The sequence below is a fragment of the Oncorhynchus mykiss genome, chromosome 9, assembly GCF_057628025.1.
Source record: "Oncorhynchus mykiss isolate SJ-2025 chromosome 9, ASM5762802v1, whole genome shotgun sequence".
In the NCBI taxonomy this organism is placed as follows: domain Eukaryota; kingdom Metazoa; phylum Chordata; class Actinopteri; order Salmoniformes; family Salmonidae; genus Oncorhynchus; species Oncorhynchus mykiss.
The window spans coordinates 28168178-28190087 of record NC_143030.1 but is presented as its reverse complement, the minus strand read 5'-3'; the positions used below and the strand labels follow the sequence as shown (position 1 = coordinate 28190087).

The following is a 21910-nucleotide window of genomic DNA, read 5'->3' as shown; positions in this document are numbered from 1 at the left end:
GAGTGGGGTACGTTGAGTCAAAGGTAAGTTGAGCGACCCGTGTTTGAAGGAAACCATACACAAAATGTATAATTTTACCAAATATTTAGGAAGAGGTCATCATTTCATGATCAAGGAAGAAGCCCCATGGAAAAAAGTGATAAGCAAGTTAAGTCCACAAAACTGATTTTCACCAAGTCAAATTAATTTATTGTGTTAGACATTTCATGATGCTTGTATCTAAACCAAAATAGATCATTTTAAGAGTGTTCTACAGTATACATCAGTTGGGGTCTCTATAAGCTTCAATATAAGGTCCTAAACCTAGCATGAAAGTGCATCCTTGTAGCTGTGTGAGATAATGTAGTCAAAATGTTTGCCTTGGGGTAAGTTGAGCCAATGGCCATGGAGTAAGTTGAGCCAATGGCCATGGAGTAAGTTGAGCCAATGGCCATGGAGTAAGTTGAGCCAATGGCCATGGAGTAAGTTGAGCCAATGGCCATGGAGTAAGTTGAGCCAATGGCCATGGAGTAAGTTGAGCCAATGGCCATGGAGTAAGTTGAGCCAATGGCCATAGAGTAAGTTGAGCCAATGGCCATGGAGTAAGTTGAGCCAATGGCCATGGAGTAAGTTGAGCCAATGGCCATGGAGTAAGTTGAGCCAATGGCCATGGAGTAAGTTGAGCCAATGGCCATGGAGTAAGTTAAGCCAATGGCCATGGGGTAAGTTGAGCCAATGGCCATGGGGTAAGTTGAGAAAATTGAAGTGTTTTCTTCGCAGACGTAATGCAATGTATTATCACTGGGATATGAGGTAACAGCAGGGCCTGGCCTATGTTAAAAGTATTTTAAAAAGTACAAAGTGTTTGCTAGGTGTGTTAAAAGATGCTTAAAATGACTAAAATACAAAAAGGTGATTGTTTTGAATTGTGTTTGGGAAAGAAAGATAGACATGGTTTTATATACTGTAGGTAGTGGTAATATTTTATAGACGGCTTAACTTACCCTGGTCTACGGCTCAATTTACCCCCAACCCGGTGTAAATTGTGCCAAGAAATGTACCCCATACCCGGGGTAAATTGTGTTGTTGTTGTTGTTTTGGCTCTGTACCCTATCACTTTGGATTTGAAATGATACAATGACAATGGGGTTAAAGTGTAGACGGTCTAATTTAAGGGTATTTTCATCCATATCGGATGAACCGTTTAGAAACAGTTACAGCACATTTTGTACATAGTCTCCCCATTTTAGGAAACCAAAAGTATTGGGACAAATTCACTTCTATGTGTATTTTTAAAGTTGTCAAAAGTTTAGTATTTGGTCCCATATTCCTAGCACGCAATGATTACATCAAGCTTGTGACTCTACAAACTTGTTGGAAGCATTTGCTGTTTGTTTTGGTTCTGTTTCAGATTATTTGGTGCCCAATAGAAATTCATGGTAAATCATATATTGTCTCATTTTGGAGTCACTTTTATTGCAAATAAGAATATAATATGTTTCTAAACACTTCTACATTCATTAGGATGCTACCGTTATTACAGATGGTCCTGAATGAATCGTGATTAATGATGAGTGAGAAAGTTAGACGCACAAATATCATACCCTAAAGACATGCTAACCTCTCACCATTACAATAACAGGGGAGGTTAGCATTTTTGGTGGGTATGATATTTATGCCTCTGCCACTTTCTCACTCATCATTAATCATGATTCAGTCAGGACTATCCGTAAACATGGTAGCATCAACAAATCAAAGAAATCAGCTGTAATCAAAGTCAAAAATAGGATATACATAGTTGATAGCACGTTATACTGTATATCATTATTATCAAACAGGCGAATGAGGAACTTTACTCTCTGACATGATAGAAAGGATATTTAAGAAATGTTTTAACCCTGTATTAAACTATAAATATCTATTCACACTCCTGTTACCTGACAGTTATTTCAATGTCAAGGCACATACAGTATATTCATTTGTCCAAAGCTGTATTTTTACCCCACCAACAGAAAACTCATACTATACACTAAATGAAACATTATGGGTTATCTAAAAACTTGCCATTGGCTTGAAATCCAGTTGTTGCTGTTCAATTGTTAAGCGGTAATTAGGTCTTGTTAGAATGCTAGAACATGAGTCATTGCGTTGTTAACTGACTTACAGACAGATTCATTTCACCAGTGCATTGGAATCTCACAGAGCTGAATGTGTTGACTATTACTGCAAGTGCAATGTGTGTGCATTACAGAGTCAAGGTAAGAGTGAAGGTAAGAGTTGTATCTGCCGCCCCAATGGTTTACAGTACTTAGTCACTTACAGAACAAGATGACTGTGTTTCAAGATGTCAATGACCTAAGGAGGCCAGGATCTCAAGTCATGGCTTGTACAGAAAGAGGTCTGATACTCATTTTTACCATAGGTTCATGAGATGAACTAGAACAGCCCAACCACCTTTGAAACTGCTGTTCACTTATTGGTTTTGTGAAACTTCCCAGAACATTGGTTAGGTCGCATCAAATGTTCTCATGACACAAAAACAGTCCGGTCGTGGTGACGATTAAAGAATTGTTTGTATAAAACATTTGCCTGATGTTGCAAGAATGTTCCTAGAACACATTTCATCTGTTCTTTAATGGTTCCCAGAATGTTTCTTTAGGTTGTGGGAACAGTCTGGTGGGAACATCACAAAAGATATGTTCCCAAAACACAAAAACTGTCCAGTTGTGTGGATGATTCTCCAATGTTTCTATTAGGGTGCAGAAAACGTTATTTCGATGTTGCAAGAATGTGGACAGAACAACCTTTCTGAGTTCTTTAAAGGTTCCTAGAAAGTGTAATTAGGTTGTTGGAGCAGTGTGGGTACATTACAAGAGGATAGGTTCCCAAAACATAAAATATGCTCAGTGGTGATGACATTCATGCAATGTTTAAGTTAGGTTGCACAAGACATTCCGTTAATGTTGTAAGAATTAAATTGTCCGTTTTTATTAACACAACCTAATAGAGTGCAATGAGAAAAGTAAAGACCCTCCCCCCAACCAAACCCTCCCTTCACCTGGACAATGCTGGGCCAATTGTGCGCCGCCCTATGGGACTTCCGATCACAACCGGTTGTGATACAGCCCATGATCAAACCTGGGTCTGTAGTGATCCTGCATACATTTTCATACATTTTCATACTGATACCCTGTGGGAATTGAACCCACAACCCTGGTGTTGCAAGCACCATGCTCTACCAACATGCGAAACACCAACTTAGCCACATTGGACATGACATCACTATATACCATTCATCAGACCATCGTATAACCGAGATCAATTGAAATCAATAAAAAAAATGATGTAAAGAAATACTTAAAAAAAATGTATAAATCTCATCAAGGATAAGCTCTGGGCTGCATAATCAACACAGTGACGTCATTGATAAGTGGATTTTTTTTGTGATTATATCGCCTTTAGTTTTGAGGACAGGGAGGATGCTCTGCAGGCACTCCAAGGTGCTTGCGCACGACAGTCAAAGCTCCACGTACGAGCTGCGGATTATGATGCGGCTTAAGTGCTAGTCATCACATCCTCTGGGTGGCCAGAATTAACCTTGTCGAGTTCTGATGACAGCACCTCTCTGACGCTTACCATTTCATCCTAATTAGCCTACACGTAGCACACTATACTGCAAAAAGTTTGTGAGGAGTTGCAAAGACGAAGGTGGTTAACTGGTAATGTTGTTCTGAGCCTACCTTGAGCCATGGGTACCTCCCCGAATATTCAATTTCACCCTAGCTAGTCTACACGACTCATAGCACACTGTACTGCGGCGAGTTACAAAGACAAAGGTCATTAACTTATAATGTTGTTCTGTACCTTGAGCCTTGTTTGTGCCTCTGGAATCTTCCATGAAGACATCACAGAGCCGGTCTTGTGTCCCCCACTGGCAGTAATTCTGTCAAGGAAGGGCCTAACACAGACAATAAACAGCATTGAGTATTCCCATTCACGTTATTCATTTATTTTCTTATTTGAACTTTATTCATTCCAGATTTATTTTGGGAACATCACTTCTATAGTTTTAGCAACAACAACATTCTCATCAAGGTGGGGTCAAACAATTTGAAATAGTGTAACATCAGTATAACATGTGTATCATAGAGAGACAGAGAGAGAGAGAGAGAGAGAGAGAGAGAGAGAGAGAGAGAGAGAGAGAGAGAGAGAGACCAAATCAAGAGAGCATCAACTAGTGGAGCAGCAGTAACAACAACAGAAAGAAAGAAAGAAAGAAAGAGGGTATTATACATTAAAAACAACGAGATTAGGACATCTCTCCTCCACAATGCCTACTGGGTCCTGCCTGTAAGAGCTACTTTCTGTGGGACATTAGGGGCTGTAATCGAGTTACGTTCAACGAGGCCAATGACCAAGGCCCAATGACCAGGACGGAAAGGTCAGTGGCCAAGGTTTATTGGGTTGCCAGGCGTTTGGAAATGTTACCCAGCCCTCCAGGCCTTGACCATTCACAACAAATCACGTCCGACAGCTAAACTGATAAGCTGCTATTTGTGGAGGCATAGCATTTACTTAGAATCGATGCAGGTTGAAGGTTGGAGCGCCAATGTGCGTCAAAGACCATTTTAAAACACTTGGAGACCATTTCCGAACACTTATGACGACGAGCATGACACCTATGAGTTGACATGCTTGGCATGATTGCCATGATAGTCATGATGCTTACTCACAGAGATGCTTTAGTGGAGGGGGTACGTATGAGGTCTTTACCATTCTTACATAAGCATAATATGACACTCAACATTAGTACTACATGTCATTTGAATTGACACGTGCATTATTTTACTTTCACATTGCGTGCAACACACTGAACGAGTGCAAAGGCATTCAAATGTCAAACGAATGTGTCAAGTGTGTCACGCTTCTGTTTTCCGGTGCTCAACTGAAAGCCTTTTCAAGTGTGACTCCTTCCTTTCTGCCGTCTACACCTAGCTGCATGAACGACTCAAGAGCAAAAAAATTATTAATGTAGATCGAAACAACGTCGGGGAAAAAGGCGATTAAGTAAATCGACAATGATGTTGATCGATAAAGTCAATGGCTAAAATACTTCCGTGGCTAATGTATTGTATCTATTACATCACTCAATATGTACTTTTGTAAAGTTGACCCGCACAGTGCCTTCCGGGGGGGCTTTGAAAGGGTTTGTTGGGGAAACTGATGGAGACAGGATGGGGAAAGAGGGGGCCTATCACCTGGTTCTAATCATAGAGCTGGTTGTTATGCATTTACACCTCCAGGGGGGTTTCTTTCCATCTGCCCTTCACTCCTCTAGTTAGCCAGCCCTCTTTTCTCTCTCCTGCACGTAATTATCAAGTAAAAACAACAGATAAGGGTGAGATATTGGTGACCTTTTGGATGGAAAAAGTAACAAAAAGGGATGGAGAAAAGCAGAGGGGAAGAAGTGAGAAAGGTCATTGTGTGGTCATGTTGTCATGAGAGAACTGACATGGTGTTATGCTGACTCATTCCCGACCATGTCACTATATACTCTGGAAATCTAATACCATCATATTCTCAATGTTATTAACTAAAGCTTATTAAACCATGCCCAGGCTCGGCTATTCCTGTGTTGTCCGCTCACTGTGTTTGATGATAAGGTGCGAATAAGGCTCAGTCTCCCTCTGTTGTTGAATTTTTGATTGAATTTGGTGGTTTATTTATTTGAAGTTGTTTGAAAAACCAGGAATTTAGACTGCTATTAAGCCGAGTAAGTATTTTCCAGCAGAATTGCGCCTGAATAATTGAGAAGTGTGCAGTTATTTGAATTTGTTTTTGACGAGACGTAAGATTGACAAATCAAACATCAGGTCTCATTTTCAGGTCTACATAACTAATTCAACAGTTGTTATTTTCTCCAAAGCTAAAAGCCAGAGGGTTTCAGAGACAAAAAAACTCACTGAACTCGTTAAATGCTCTCTCTCATAGGTCAGCTACATCCTTGCTTTCATAGGCACCTCACATTGTAGTAGGAATCCTGCTTGGTGAGAGGAGGCTTGAACCAAAGATTATGGATATACTGACAATATACTGTACATGTCTTTCCACCCTAACAATGGGAGTTGTTGTCCACAAAGGGGCACGGCAGGCTGTCCAGCTCCCGCCTAACCTGTCTTTGGATTGGTGGATACATCTCATTATTGTAATCCTTTTAAACATTTCGATGAGGATTGTTGACGTCAACCGCATTGCATTCAAGGGAGAGAGATGCTATTTTACTAGCCTCATGCCATGAATATGAATAGCCATCTCAAGACAACTCCAATATAAAGTCTACTTATAGCAGTACACTCGTAACAACTTAAGCATTCCAAAACTACTATTCGATCAAACAAACCTTACGTATCAAATAAGCCATTCATTTTTTTGTTGACCAACTTCTACACTCTCATTGACCTCCATACAAAAGCTTCTTGCTTGGTGGGCGAAATGACAACAAAAAACGCCACCTGCCAGAGGGAGACAGATTTTCCCCAGTTGGGCCTCTCTTCGTCTCTGCTTGAACATACAGTATTATGCATGCCAATCAAAAGAGGCAGGAGAATCACTTCAAACACACTTGAGTGACAGAAAGATTTCACTACACTTGATTGGTCTTACTGCGGGGCAGACAGAGCAGTCGGTTGGCATGGCATCCTGAGGAAACCTCAGACCCATCTCCCTCTGGCTCGGAGCCTCGGATGAGGAGACCTCAACCTTTCCCATTTCAACAACAATCAATCTAAGTGTTAGTCAAAGTTTAAATGAAACTTCAAATACATTGAATGATGTGGTTGGCGGATTGACTGTAAGTTAGACCATATGTGTATTATTTCACATCCCGGAACACTTTTTACTTGGCCAAGATCCCAAGCTTGTGGGTATCTAGGTCTGTCTGCCTGTCCATGGGTTACCATGGTGACCTGGTTTGCCTAAAGCCCAACAAGCCAGTGTTTACAGTAAAACCAGGCTACACAATCCTAGAAATCAACGGAGACCACGGAGTTACTTGTGGGATTTACAAACAGCAGAAACAGTGCGAGAGCAAGCAGCAGTTCTGATAAAAGCTTACCATCTGCCATGTTGGGAGACTAAAGTGGTGTTAATTACAGCTCTGCTGTAGCTGGGTGATTTGGGGATGAGGCTCAGCTGTGTGGCTTTGGACAACGTTTGCCTGGTCTGTGGTGCTGATTTTGGCCAAGTCATATTGGCGTTGTGGTTTTCTGCCTATGTAGTCGATTCATAATGTTTTTATGAATAATTCACATCATGTTTGAGTAAAACATGTGAGCATGCTGTCTACATAGACCCAGAGGTATTGAAAATAATACACTGCGCCTGTGTCAAGTGAAGTTTATTTGCCATACGCACAGGATACACATGGCACACAATACAATGAAACGCTTACTTGCAGGTTCACTCTCGACAATGCCGCATAGTAAGAATTTAAAAAAAGGAACAATCAAATAGATTTAGCTCGATGGAATAGAAATAGAGTACATTTTTCAGAAATATAAATACAGGTAGGCATTTAAACAATTTAAAGGGGGCAAACATTTACAGTAGAATATTTACACGTGCCAGGAAGGCGGGATTGAGAGCAAATTGTTGAATGTGCAATAATAGGATGTAATAGCTGGAGTCGTGGATATGTACCGTGAAAGTATGTGTGTGTGTGCGTCCGTGTGTGTATACAGTATGTGTTTACTTTGTACGTACTGTATGTGTGCTAGGGTGTGAGCTCCAGTGCAAGGAGACTGTTGGTATGCAGGGGGTCGGTCCTGATTCAGGTGTTCAGCAGTCAGATGGCTTGAGGGTAAAAACTGTCTCTGAGCCTGGAGGTCCGGATCTCGATGCACCGATACCATGATAAAGGAGTAAACAGTCAGTCCGTGGCTGGCGTGTGTGTGCGTCCTTGATGATGTTGCAGACCTTCCTGAGGAACCGCTTGGAGTAAATGTCTTCTATGGGTGGGAGCTGGGCCCCAGTGATAGACTGGGCTATCTTCAGCACCCGTTGAAGGGCCTTGCGGGTCGGGAGCGGAGCAGTTTCCGTAACAGGCCATGATGCCGCCTGTCAGGACGCTATCAATTGTGCAGTGGTAGAAGTTGCAGATTGTTCGGGGGATATGCAGAATTTCCTCAGCCGCCTGTGGTAGAAGAGGCGCTGTTAAGCCTTTTTGACTAAAGTTGTCGTGTTGTGGTCCATGTCAAGTTCTCTGTGATGTGGATGCTGATTAAAACCTGTTGCGACGAGCAATCCCGTATCCGGGAGCGTAATTATAGCCTCAAGCTCATTACCATAACGCAACGTTAACTATTAATGAAAATCGCAAATGAAATGAAATAAATATATTGGCTCTCAAGCTTAGCTTTTTGTTAACAACACTGTCATCTCAGATTTTCAAAATATGCTTTTCAACCATAGCAAAACAAGCATTTGTGTAAGAGTTTTGATAGCTAGCATAGCATTAAGCCTAGCATTCAGCAGGCAACATTTTCACAAAAACAAGAAAAGCATTCAAATAAAATAATTTACCTTTGAAGAACTTCGGATGTTTTCAATGAGGAGACTCTCAGTTAGATAGCAAATGTTCAGTTTTTCCAAAAATATTATTTGTGTAGGAGAAATCGCTCCGTTTTGTTCATCACGTTTGGCTAAGAAAAAAAAAACGAAAATTCAGTCATTATAACGCCAAACTTTTTTCCAAATTAACTCCATAATATCGACAGAAACATGGCAAACGTTGTTTAGAATCAATCCTCAAGGTGTTTTTCACATATCTATTCGATGATATATCATTTGTGGAAGTTTGTTTCTCCTCTGAATGACATGGAAAAATGCATGCAGCTGGAGATTGCGCACCAATTTCGACGGAGGACACCAGTCTCTTATGGTCAATTTTCCAATAATATGCCTACAAATACGTCACAATGCTGCAAACACCTTGGGGAAACGACAGAAAGTGTAGGCTCATTCCTTGCGCATTCACAGCCATATAAGGAGACATTGGAACACAGCGCCTCCAAAATCTGGGGCATTTCCTGTTTGAAATTTCATCTTGGTTTCGCCTGTAGCATCAGTTCTGTGGCACTCACAGATAATATCTTTGCAGATTTGGAAACGTCAGAGTGTTTTCTTTCCAAAGCTGTCAATTATATGCATAGTCGAGCATCTTTTCGTGACAAAATATCTTGTTTAAAACGGGAACGTTTTTCATCCAAAAAACACTGTGGTCCCACTGACAGGTCTCTGACCTCCTCCCTGTAGGCAATCTCATCGCTGTTGGTGATCAGGCCTACAACCTCGGTGCCATCAACAAACTTGATAATGGAGTTGGTGTCGTGTTTCGCCACGCAGTCGTAGGTGAACAAGGAGTAGAGCAGTGGGCTGAGCACACATCCCTGAGGGTCCCCCGTGTTGAGAGCCATTGTGGAGGAGGTGTTGTTGCCAACTCTCACAGCCTGTGGTCTGCCCGTCAGGATACACAGGATCCAGTTATAGAGGGTGGCCCTGAGCTTGGTGACAAGCTTGGAGGGAACAATGGTGTTGAATGCTGAACTATAGTCAATGAACAGCATTCTCACAGATGTTCTTCTTGTCCAAGTGTGATGGAGCTGTGTGGATTGAGATGGAAATGGCATCTTGAGTGGATATGTTGGATGGGTAAGCAAATTGGAGTGGATCCCAGCCTAGTATCAGCCTAAAAACTTCCTGTGACGATATTGCAAAAAGATAGATATGCATCATGCATTCAATGGGAAAAGATGAGTGTCACAGTAGTTTATGCTTAGGTCAATACATTGCATTCAATGGGAAAGGGTAGACGTCACAGTAGGGTCATTGCATTGCATTCAATAGGAAAAGATGAGCGTCACAGTAGTTGGCGCTTAGATCAATACATTTCCTTCAATAGGAAAAGATGTGCATCGCGGTGGTTGATGTTTAGGTCAATACATTGTATTCAATGCAATAAAAGCTGGTGATAAAGCTGCAATAGGCAAATTGGTGAGAGACACAGACAGACAGACAGACAGACAGACAGACAGACAGACATATACACTCATAGACAGACAGACAGGGTTACGTTCAGGATTGAGGTTAGAGTTAGAGTTGAGCCGGGATGTGAACATAGGGTTAGGGTTAGAGTTAGGGTAAGGGTTAGAGTTAGGGTTAGTTTTAGGGTTGAACTGGGAATGGGCATGAAGCTACAGTAGGGTTACGGTCTCAACCATAGACATAACCCTAACCCTAATCCAATTAGGAATTAAGTAATGTGCCCTTTCCCCCACTGCATGGCAGAAAGGTAGGCCTCACTTGAAGCCTGCCCTAGATTTAAGGTGCTTTTGAGTGACATCAACAGAACTGTTGAGGCTCGAAGCACAATTCACACGTGGTATCATTTAGCTGAGGTCATACGGGGAGTTTTCCTAACTTTTACATATTTCTGACTGGAGACGGTAGAGACCCAGCATGTGAAAGTGAATTGGTCCCGAAGTAGTTTTGCCTTAATTGGACACAATGGTCTTACAGTTTTAGAAACTAAGAGCCTTGTTAGAATGAATTCGGTCATGTTATTTTACATCTGTCTGTCTGTCTGTGTGTGTACATGTCTGTCTGTCTGTCTGTGAGTGTTCATGTCTTGTCTGTCTTTGAATGTCTGTCTGTCTGCCTGTCTGTCTGTCTGTCTGTCTGTCTGTCTGTCTGTCTGTCTGTCTTTGTGGTTATGTCTGTCTGCCTGCCTGCCTGCCTGTCTGTCTGAGTCGCTAAACAATATCTCTATTGCAGCTTTATCACCAACTTTTTTTAAATTGAATGCAATGTCTTAACCTAAGCATCAACCACTGTGACGCTCATATTTTCCTATTGAATGTAATGTATTGACCTAAGCTTCAACTGCTGTGACGCTCATGTTTTGGCCTGGTTTGAAGCGGAATCACCCCATTGGTATAAAGCTGTCTGTTTATCAGAAGTGATGTGCTTCACTTCTGTTCTACCTCAGGTATACAGTATGTGCTGGAGGAACAACATGAAAAAAAGCGTACAGTTTACTATAGAATACTACAGTACTTACTATACTGTAGAATGCTATACTACACACTGTAGTATCCTTCTAACATATGTGGTACTACAGTATTATCGGCAAAAAAACATTATAGTGAATACTACAGTAATGTCTGCAAAAACATTACATTCTGCAAAAACACTATACTTTTTTTACTATAGTAAATACTACAGTATTTAATTTGTTAATGTCCTGCCCATTCCCCTCCCCCATATCCCAATTTGTGCCACCCATAAGTGAGAAACCTGAACTCTGTTCAGACGCCAGTCCTACCTACCTACCAGTTATGGAAAATGTACTCTTTTAGTATTTATCCAGTAGGTTTCCTCAAGGAGAACGCTTCAACTTCAATGTCAAAGATAATAAAACAAAATCACTATAGTAAACACTACAGTAAATACCATAGTATACTACAATCTGCTAAAACACTACATTAATTACTAAAGTTTATATAGTACAATTTCTTTTTTTCTTTTTTTTTTTTTTCTTTTACACTATAGTTAACTGTAAATACTACAGTAAAGTACAGTAAATACTACATCATGCTGACTCAAGTCCACAAAAACAGTACAGTGAATACTACAGTGAAGTCTGCAAAAACACGAGTGAATACTATAGTATTTATGCCATAGTATACTATAATATTTTTGTTCATGTGGGGTGGTCTGGTATACCCCAGCCTGCTATAGTTGTTTTGGCAGAGTAGGCCTGATTTTGAGGTTTTTATTTAATTCAAATCAGTGTTTTGACAGTATTTGAGAATCTGCCTATTTTGTAAATATTTTTGTAGTCCTATGTAAATATCCATTGGATTGCTTACACTTTTTGCACCGAATTCTGTTGCCTCCTGTTACTTACTGCCTTTACGACAGCTCCAACATCCGGTCCCTATGACAAACAGGACTCTTTTACTCCAACCAAAACAAACAACCATTTGGTTGTAAAGGTTGTTGTAAGTGCAGTGTAACCATTGGCTTTATGTTCAATGAGCCACATGAGGATAAAAATAGTCCAATCAGTGAACCAGTACATAAAGAAATGAACTCAACACGTCAAAGCAATGGTTGTTATTTGTTATAAATAAAATGTTCAAATAAAAGGCTTTTGAAAAAATACAGGCATCGTATGTAAAACTCTTAACATTGATCTGTACATACACATTATCTTCAAATATATCATGTATGGCAGTCCAGGACATCTAGAACAGAAACAGGGAAATGTATTTACAGATACCGGAGAAATATATATTGGTTTTAATACAAGTATAATTCTCTCTAGACAAGGTTACATTTGCGTATATGAAAAAGTGATATATGTACTAATATAATGAAAACCGCACAAATAAAATAATGACTGTCTAAAGTATCAGCAAAACAAACGCATACGTTCAACACACAGTAGGGAATACAGACAAGAAGAAATGTCTATTCCAATAAGGTTACTTTTACATAGGAACTCTTGTCTTAAATTATCTAGCTATTTAAAAAAAAAAGATATATGTTTGCATAATGGGGGGCCACAGGCGCTTCTGACAAACATTTCCGGGATATTGTTTTTCATTTTTCCTTTCTGCGAAGCTGAAAAAAATCCAATGAATTATTTATAGGGTGTATGTTGCTGAAGCTCTGTCTGTCTGTCCCTCAGCGAAGCCATGTGAACCGTGTAGTTGAAAAACAAATGGAGAGCGCCCAGAAACGAACGCTACGGATGTGGTCAACAGCGGGCAATTAGGCACACTCAAGCCAACCAAAGTTCATCTAGCCAACGCGGAACAATTACAAGCCTGGGCTGAGTCACCAGAACCCAATAATGAGGGCTTAATCGCGTTGGTCTCATTGGTATACAAACACCGCCGGAACGTCTATGCCCACTTTGTTGCATTAGCTTCATAAAGTTCTTAAAAAGTTTGTTGAACGTCGCTGTAGCTTTGACATTCTGAATGAGTAAGACTGCATGTACTGTACAGGATAAATATAGACTGATTATCCATTATCTATCTGGCCCTGTGCTAAACTAAACTAGTCTCTTTCAAAAGGCCTCAATCAAGGCTTTCATACAACTAAACACTATAGAATTAGTATAACGATAATCAGAGAGGAGTTAGAGGGTAATGCTTTTTTCAACTCCCTCCTCATCTCCCCCAAACGAGGTACTAACCGTATTGTATTAGATTAGGGGTGGCACAGACGAGGCTGTGAAAAACCCACTGCTCCTCCGGGGGTTTGTGCCTGGGTAATGACTCAGTTCCAAGACTGGCACTTTCAGCCCCCCACTCCTCCCAAGTCTGCCCAGGGCTGTGACAGTGACAGTGATGCCTTCTAATGAGATGTCTGGTTCCACAAGGGATTGAAATGTCCCCTCTACATCCCTTAAATCCATGCAGCAGCTTTTGTCTTTTTAATTACAGTTTGTTTTCATGTTGCTTTCGTGATTGCAGAATGACAGTACTGTCCGAAGACGTCAACAATTGATGTTAGAGAAATCAAATGTGGCAGATCTCGGAGGAGTTTGACATCATGGCAGCTGGAGGTGCCCCAGGAAATCCAAGTTTCTGGTGAATTCTAGAGATTTATACAACAGTCTGGTCTGGGCCAGAGGTCCTGTGGAGGTCAAGATTTGAGGTGTGATGTCACTGTGGTACTCCCCTCCTCCTCTGCTCCAGGGTGCGAAGACCCTCCTCTCGCCCCAGGGCATGCTGGGTACCCGTTTTGTGGGCGGCATCCGTAGCAGTGATGTCAATCTGGGCATATTTAGTGGAACTTTTCCCTGTAGAGAGAAAAAATAAGCAGTCTATGAGATGAGTAATAATGAGTATTGTTGACCCTTCTTTCAGGGTGTCATGCATAAAAATTAAATAAACATGGTAGAGAGGTTCATTCAAAAACACAGTGACCACACTTATGTACGATTATCATTCAAATGAGAGAGAACAGCAATATCTTCCTGTCTGTGAACTACAGAGGAAGCATTAAGTACCATTGCTTCAGTTATACTTTCTCCCGGCAGTTTCATGAAGTGGAAAAATGAACAAACACACAACACAGTCTGGGAAGATGACCCCATTAGAGCAAGTGAATTCACCGCGGTATTCTGAACGCCCTACGACCTTCCATCTCGGCTACGCTGGCACACTCCTCCAAATGACAGAAACCGTCAAGATGACATTGGAAATTAACCTTTCTCGCCGCGAGCAAGAGCGTCCCTCATATTCCAGGAGAGTAACCACGTTATTAGACCGCGCTATCGCATCCCCGCACCTGATGACAGCAGCTTGAGTGTCGCTCGGCAAGACGGGGAGCAATCAACGTGAGCGTTGAAGGGTTATTTTCTTATCTCTGACTAAGCGGGAATTGAATTGAAGGAGTATCATTTACTAAGAGTCTATTGAGTGTATATGTAGTGTATATGTAATGTATATATATTTCCACAGTATGAGGTTGGAATAATACTGTCAAATTGTGAAAATTATGATAATGCACTTTCAGTGTAAGAGCTGTTTGAAATGAATGTCTGCCTGTTTTGGTGGGGATGGAGTTTTAGCCTGCCTGTTGACATCTCGGGCAGTAAATTAGTTAAAGGCCCAATGCAGCCATTTTTAGATCAATATCAAATCATTTCTGGGTACAAGCATGAATTTGACTTGGACTCTGTGGGAGTGGTCTGAGTGGGGACCCACTGGACAAAAAGTGGTTGAATCAAACTTTCCACGTCATACATTTTTTAAAATCAAATGCGATGACAACATGGAAAACTGATTAGATTTTTAAAAAGTCACCAATGTAAGGGAATTCCGCTGTTTTCCCACAAAACTTTCAACTAAACTAAATCACCATGGAAATCCAAAACTCCCACCCATGCAAACCCGCTGGTTAGATGTTCTGTGTCGATTGTATTTTCAACCTGCAACTATCAGGAAATAACACTGATCAAATTCACACTTTTACAGTGTTAGTTTCATCAGCTGCTGTACAATATTAGATAAAACACAGGAAAATCTGAATCGTTGACGCACTGGGCCGTTAATTGACCAATAAGAAAGAGAATTCCAAATCTCTCTGCCAATAACTCCCAGACAGTCCTGGCAAAATTCTTGCTTGAGAAAGTGCTCTTTGCTAAGAAGCAATTTTTGTTTATTTTTTACCATTCACAGTAAGGTACCTATAAATTGATATTGAGATTAAAAAGAATGGCTGCATTGGACCTTTAAATAAAAATGGTCACATTTGAGTATGTGGGGCCCTTACTCTGCTCACACAAGAAATATCATGTTTACCACTTTATATTTTCTTTGACTACAACATCACTTTTGAATATAGTGTACCTGCATGTACACTATTGCACTTCAAGAGGCACATCATGTCGATTGGCTATAGAAAAATCTGTAGCAAGATCAAAGACATTGGAACCACAGAAGAGCAAACCACCAATTACCTACAAAAGACGGGTTGTTATTGAGAAAATGGGCCCTTACTCTGTCCTGGGAGGTGTTGGCCAGTCCCCCTGACCCCAGTTTGCTCCTGATGCTCCAGCTCCATGTAGTTCAGCTGTTTCTTGGACGTGGGGCTGATGGGAATATTGACGTAGGTCACTCCATCACCGCGGGGTCTTTCTGGAGCCGCCATTTCTGTCGGGAACACAAACATGGCCCCTGCCAATGGAGAAATACCAGGATGTTATTCAACCACAAATCTGTCTGAGTGGCCTAATGAGGCCGGTTTATCAGCAGGCACAGGTGAGGCTAGCCCAATAATGGACTAAAGGAGCCTCACGTTACTCCTTCTAGTCCAAGGACCTTACATGTTCTGTTTAGAGGAGAATTGGCTCTGGCAGGCAAAACAGACAAATAATCCATCTGAACGTGAATCGATTTTCAATTGCGGTATAGTTCTAGAAACATATCACATCAAAATAACTTCACAGATGCAAAATATATACGGTTTTAACACAGTTGCAGCCGACAACACGTTTGTTATGTCCGTCTTCCGTTTACACACAGGTGTTCGGAGACACAGACAGCTAATTAGCACAGGTAAGCCTATGTCTTCCATCTGTTTGATAGGACCTACAAGCTACAACATGCGTTAGCAAATGTGTGCAACTGAACATACTATACATAATACGACACAGTACTAGAGTCATAGTTTATTGATGAACAGTTGAAATGCTGTGAAAAATGTGTATACAACCAATTATATCCATTTGTTTATACAGTTTATTATATCCATTTGTCAGGAAAGTATTTTCTGATTAACACACAAATGAGAGAAATACAGTGAGTCAATATGTTCAATCAACATGCTTTGAACCAGCTCTCAGATGTGCACAGTGATAAGAGGAGGTCTCCAAAGTGCTTTGCCTGTCATAAAGCTGAAAGCCATTCAGGGTAAAGAGGGCTACATTGCTGTGTTGCTGAGTGCCATTGACCTCAATGTCTTATTCATACAAGGGTATAGACCACAGCTAAAATATGTGCATTTCAGAGAAGTGGCTTTTTATCAGCTACAGTAGGTGTCAACACTTTTCTTTTTAATCCCCCCCAAAACGCCCTAGTCCTTGCTGATGACAAGCATACCCATAACATGATGCAGCCATCACCATGTTGAAAATATTAAGAGTGGTACTCAGCGATGTGTTGTGTTTTCTCCAAAGATAACGCTTTGTATTCAGGACAAAAAGTGTATTTCTTCGCCACATATTTGCAGTTTTACTTTAGTGCCTTGTTGCAAACAGGATGGATGTTTTGGAATATCTGTATTATGTACAGACTTCTTTTTTTTCACCATGTCATTTAGGTTAGTATTGTGAAGCAACTACAATGTTGTTGATCCATCCTTAGTTTTCTTATTTCACAACCATTAAACTCTATGTGTTTTGAAATCCCCTTTGGCCTCATTGTGAAATCCCTGAGCAGTTTCCTTCCTCTCAGGCAACTGAGTTAGGAAGGACGTCTGTATCTTTGTAGTGACTGGGTGTATTGATACACCATCCCTAGCGTAATTAATAAATTCACAATGCTCAAAGGGATATTCAGCATCTGTTTTTTTATTATTTTACACATCTACCAATCGGTGCCCTTCTTTGTGAGACATTGAAAACCCTCCCTGGTCTTTGTGGTTGAATCTCTGCTTGAAATTCAACACTCAACAAATTGAGGGAACTTACAGATAATTGTATGTGTGGGGTACAGAGATGGGATAGTCATTCAGAAATCATGTTAACCACTATTATTGAATATGGAATGAGTTCAGGCAACTTAATATGTGATTTGTTAAGCACATTTTCATTCCTGACCTTATTTAGTCATTTAAAAAAAACCTACAAACAAAATTCCACTTTAACATTATGGGGTATTGTGTATAGATCTGGGACACAAGGCTAAATGTAATACATTTTAAATTCAGGTTGTAACACAACAAAATGTGGGAAAAGTAAAGGGGTGTGAATACTTTCTGAAGGCACTGTAAATCATTACTGTTAACGTGACTACATCTGCTATTCTAGCCTACTTATCTACTACCACCAATGGCAAGGTGCAAAACACTTGAAGCAGCTCTTCTTTAGTAAACATGATTAAATCCACACATCAAATTCATCTTTCTAGGTCAGTGTATCTAGCTACTCTCAAAAGCCAGGGGCCATTTTATGGAAGAACAAACACTGCATTAAAGGCCCTGTATATGTAACGGTCTTCTAGGTGTGAAGGAGAGTCGGACCAAAATGCGGCGTGTAGATTGCGATCCATGTTTATTGTGACTATAGCAACATGAATCCAAATACAAACAGTGCAAAATAATAAACGTAATGAAAACCGAAACAGCCTAAACTGGTGCAAACTAACACTAAGGACAATCACCCACAAACACACAGTGAAACCCAGGCTACCTAAATATGGTTCCCAATCAGAGACAATGACTAACACCTGCCTCTGATTGAGAACCATATCAGGCCGGACATAGAAATAGACAAACAAGACATCCAACATAGAATGCCCACCCAGTTCACGTCCTGACCAACACTAAAACAAGGAAAACACACACGAACGATGGTCAGAACGTGACAGTACCCCCCCTCCAAGGTGCGGACTCCGGACGCACAACTTAAACCTATGGGGGAGGGTGTGGGTGGGCATCTGTCCGCGGTGGCGGCTCTGGCGCTGGACGTGGACCCCACTCCATAACAGTTTTAGTCCACCTCCTTAGCGTCCCTAGATAGGTGACCCTTCTTAATGACAGCTCGGGACAGAGGGTCAGCTCGAGACAGAGGGGCAGCTCGGGACAGAAGTAGCTCGGGACTGATGGGTAGCACAGCACTGAGAGGAAGCTCAGGCAGGTAGTTAGATCCGGCAGATCCTGGCCGGCTGGCGGTTCTGGCAGATCCTGGCCGACTGGCAGATCTGGAAGAGTCTGGCCGACTGGCAGATCTGGAAGAGTCTGGCCGACTGGCAGATCTGGAAGAGTCTGGTCGACTGGCAGATCTGGAAGAGTCTGGTCGACTGGCAGATCTGGAAGAGTCTGGTCGACTGGCAGATCTGGAAGAGTCTGGTCGACTGGCAGATCTGGAAGAGTCTGGTCGACTGGCAGATCTGGAAGAGTCTGGTCGACTGGCAGATCTGGAAGAGTCTGGTCGACTGGCAGATCTGGAAGAGTCTGGTCGACTGGCAGATCTGGAAGAGTCTGGTCGACTGGCAGATCTGGCTGCTCCATGCTGACTGGCAGCACTGGCTGCTCCATGCTGACTGGCGGCCCTGGCTGCTCCATGCTGACTGGCGGCCCTGGCTGCTCCATGCTGACTGGCGGCCCTGGCTGCTCCATGCTGACTGGCGGCCCTGGCTGCTCCATGCTGACTGGCGGCCCTGGCGGCTCCTTGCAGACTAGCAGCTCTGGCGGCTCCTTGCAGACAGGCAGCTTTGGCGGCATCCTGCAGACAGGCAGCTCTGGCGGCATCCTGCAGACAGGCAGCTCTGGCGGCTCCTTGCAGACTGGTAGCTCCTTGCAGACTGGCAGCTCTGGCGGCCCCTGGTTGACTGGCGGCGCTGGCGCTGGGCTGACTGACGGCACTGGCGGCCCCTGGCTGACTGGCGGCACTGGCGGCCCCTGGCTGACTGGCGGCACTGGCGGCCCCTGGCTGACTGGCGGCACTGGCGGCCCCTGGCTGACTGGCGGCCCCTGGCGGCCCCTGGCTGACTGGCGGCACTGGCGGCCCCTGGCAGACGGGCGGCACTGGCGGCTCCTGGCAGACGGGCGGCGCTGGCGGCGCTGGGCAGACGGGCGGCACTGGCGGCGCTGGGCAGACGGGCGGCACTGGCGGCGCTGGGCAGACGGGCGGCACTGGCGGCGCTGGGCAGACGGGCGGCACTGGCGGCGCTGGGCAGACGGGCGGCACTGGCGGCGCTGGGCAGACGGGCGGCACTGGCGGCGTTGGGCAGACGGGAAGCTCCGATGGCGCCGGGCAGACGGGAAGCTCCGGCAGAGGCGCCGGGCAGACGGGAAGCTCCGGCAGAGGCGCCGGACAGGCGGGAGGCTCCGGCAGAGGCGCCGGACAGGCGGGAGGCTCCGGCAGAGGCGCCGGACAGGCGGGAGGCTCCGGCAGAGGCGCCGGACAGGCGGGAGGCTCCGGCAGAGGCGCCGGACAGGCGGGAGGCTCCGGCAGCGCTGGAGAGGAGGAAGGCTCTGGACGGATGGGCCGGAGAGACAGCCTGGTACGGGGAGCTGCCACCGGAGGGCTGGGGTGTGGAGGTGGTGACGGATAGACCGGGCCGTGCAGGCGCACTGGAGCTCTTGAGCACCGAGCCTGCCCAACCTTACCCGGTTGAATGGTCCCGGTCGCCCTGCCAGTGCGGCGAGGTGGAATAGCCCGCACTGGGCTATGCAGGCGAACCGGGGACACCGTGCGCAAGGCTGGTGCCATGTAAGCCGGCCCAAGGAGACGCACTGGAGACCAGATGCGTAGAGCCGGCTTCATGGCACTTGGCTCGATGCCCACTCTAGCCCGGCCGATACGCGGAGCTGGAATGTACCGCACCGGGCTGTGCACCCGCACTGGGGACACTGTGCGCTCCACAGCATAACACGGTGCCTGCCCGGTCTCTCTAGCCCCCCGGTAACCACAGGAAGTTGGCTCAGGTCTCCTACCTGGCGTAGCCATACTCCCTGTTAGCCCCCCCCCAAGAAATTTTTGGGGCTGACTCCCGGGCTTCCATCCACGACGCCGCGCTGCCTCCTCGTACCAGCGCCTCTCCGCTTTCGCCGCCTCCCGTTCTTCCTTGGGACGGCGATATTCTCCTGGCTGAGCCCAAGGTCCTTTACCGTCTAATTCGTCCTCCCATGTCCATACCTCCTCGCGCTGCTCCTGCTGCTGCTTTCTCCTTTGCCCATTACCACACCGCTTGGTCCTGTTGTGGTGGGTGATTCTGTAACGGTCTTCTAGGTGTGAAGGAGAGTCGGACCAAAATGCGGCGTGTAGATTGCGATCCATGTTTATTGTGACTATAGCAACATGAATCCAAATACAAACAGTGCAAAATAATAAACGTAATGAAAACCGAAACAGCCTAAACTGGTGCAAACTAACACTAAGGACAATCACCCACAAACACACAGTGAAACCCAGGCTACCTAAATATGGTTCCCAATCAGAGACAATGACTAACACCTGCCTCTGATTGAGAACCATATCAGGCCGGACATAGAAATAGACAAACAAGACATCCAACATAGAATGCCCACCCAGTTCACGTCCTGACCAACACTAAAACAAGGAAAACACACACGAACGATGGTCAGAACGTGACAGTATATATAAAACAGTTGTGTGAAAACAGTGGGATATGAAAACAGATATACTTGTATCTCTACACAGACAGCTCTAAACAGACCATGGGAGGTGAGACATCACTTTTTCCTAGCTAGCTTCCTTCGGGATCTAAAAGCACCGAATACAACACGTTTCACAGATACAACTAGGACAAAACCTTTTATTCAGACATTTGGAACAACACAAATAAATGAATCATAACATTTAAAACTATATAAATAAATATATACAAAAATAAGACTCATGAATATCCAAAATAAGTGACAAATAAAAAAAGAGAATCAAATTATTACACTATTACCCTATTGCTAACAAAAAACACAAATAAAACTATATTGCACAAATCCTATATCACACAAATACACAACTATAATAACACACTTATAAAGAAGATAACCTGAAACACACAAACTAAATTGCACAACTGCCATCTGGCAAGTCAGGAAGTTCTTCAATTCCTCTGCCATCCAATTCTGAGTGTTCTTTGTAGTGCAGTGTCATACTAAGGGCCTCACACTGTTCGGTCAGCTCCTCATTGAGACTTTGGAAGGTTGACAGGACTCCAAACTTCTCTCCCACATTTTCCAAGGTTGCAGGTTGAGGTTGCAGCATCAACAACAAATTTGAAAAATGTCACCCCCCAGATTCTTCAGGGCATCATTCAAAGGCTCATCAAATGATTCGTATGATAAGTGCCTCTCTGCGGACCGCAGACTTTTTTGTTGTAGAACGGCCTCTTCATTCATTCCCTCGCAAATATCCTTGGCTGACGTTTGTGCAGTCATAAAGCCTGTTGACCTGTAGTTGCTGAGACCTCTCTCTGTCTTTCTGAGACGACTGACTGCAACATCCACATGCACACTGGGAGACTGCATCAGCTTGCTCACATGTTGGATCTGGCTCAAGATGTCATACCACACCACTGTAGATGCTGAAGCGGTATAATCCCACCTCCTCTGACAAGGACTGGGCCTCAATCTTTATCACAGGATCTTTGGTTTGATCCCTCAC

General features: G+C 43.5%; 1 protein-coding gene across 4 annotated transcripts in view; it reads right to left on the bottom strand.

Annotated features, from left to right (window-relative positions):
- Positions 1 to 12137: 12137 nt before the first annotated feature.
- LOC110532977 (protein Dok-7) overlaps positions 12138 to 21910 on the bottom strand; it is a 48801-nt gene continuing 39028 nt past the window's right edge. For all 4 annotated transcript variants that reach the window (XM_036987660.2, XM_036987661.2, XM_036987662.2 and 1 more), the window contains 2 exons: positions 15558 to 15734; positions 12138 to 13852 (listed from right to left, as the gene is read on the bottom strand). In XM_036987660.2, the coding sequence (XP_036843555.2) occupies positions 13716 to 13852; positions 15558 to 15734 (314 nt within the window). In that variant the 3' untranslated portion in view covers positions 12138 to 13715. The remainder of the gene's footprint in view (positions 13853 to 15557; positions 15735 to 21910) is intronic.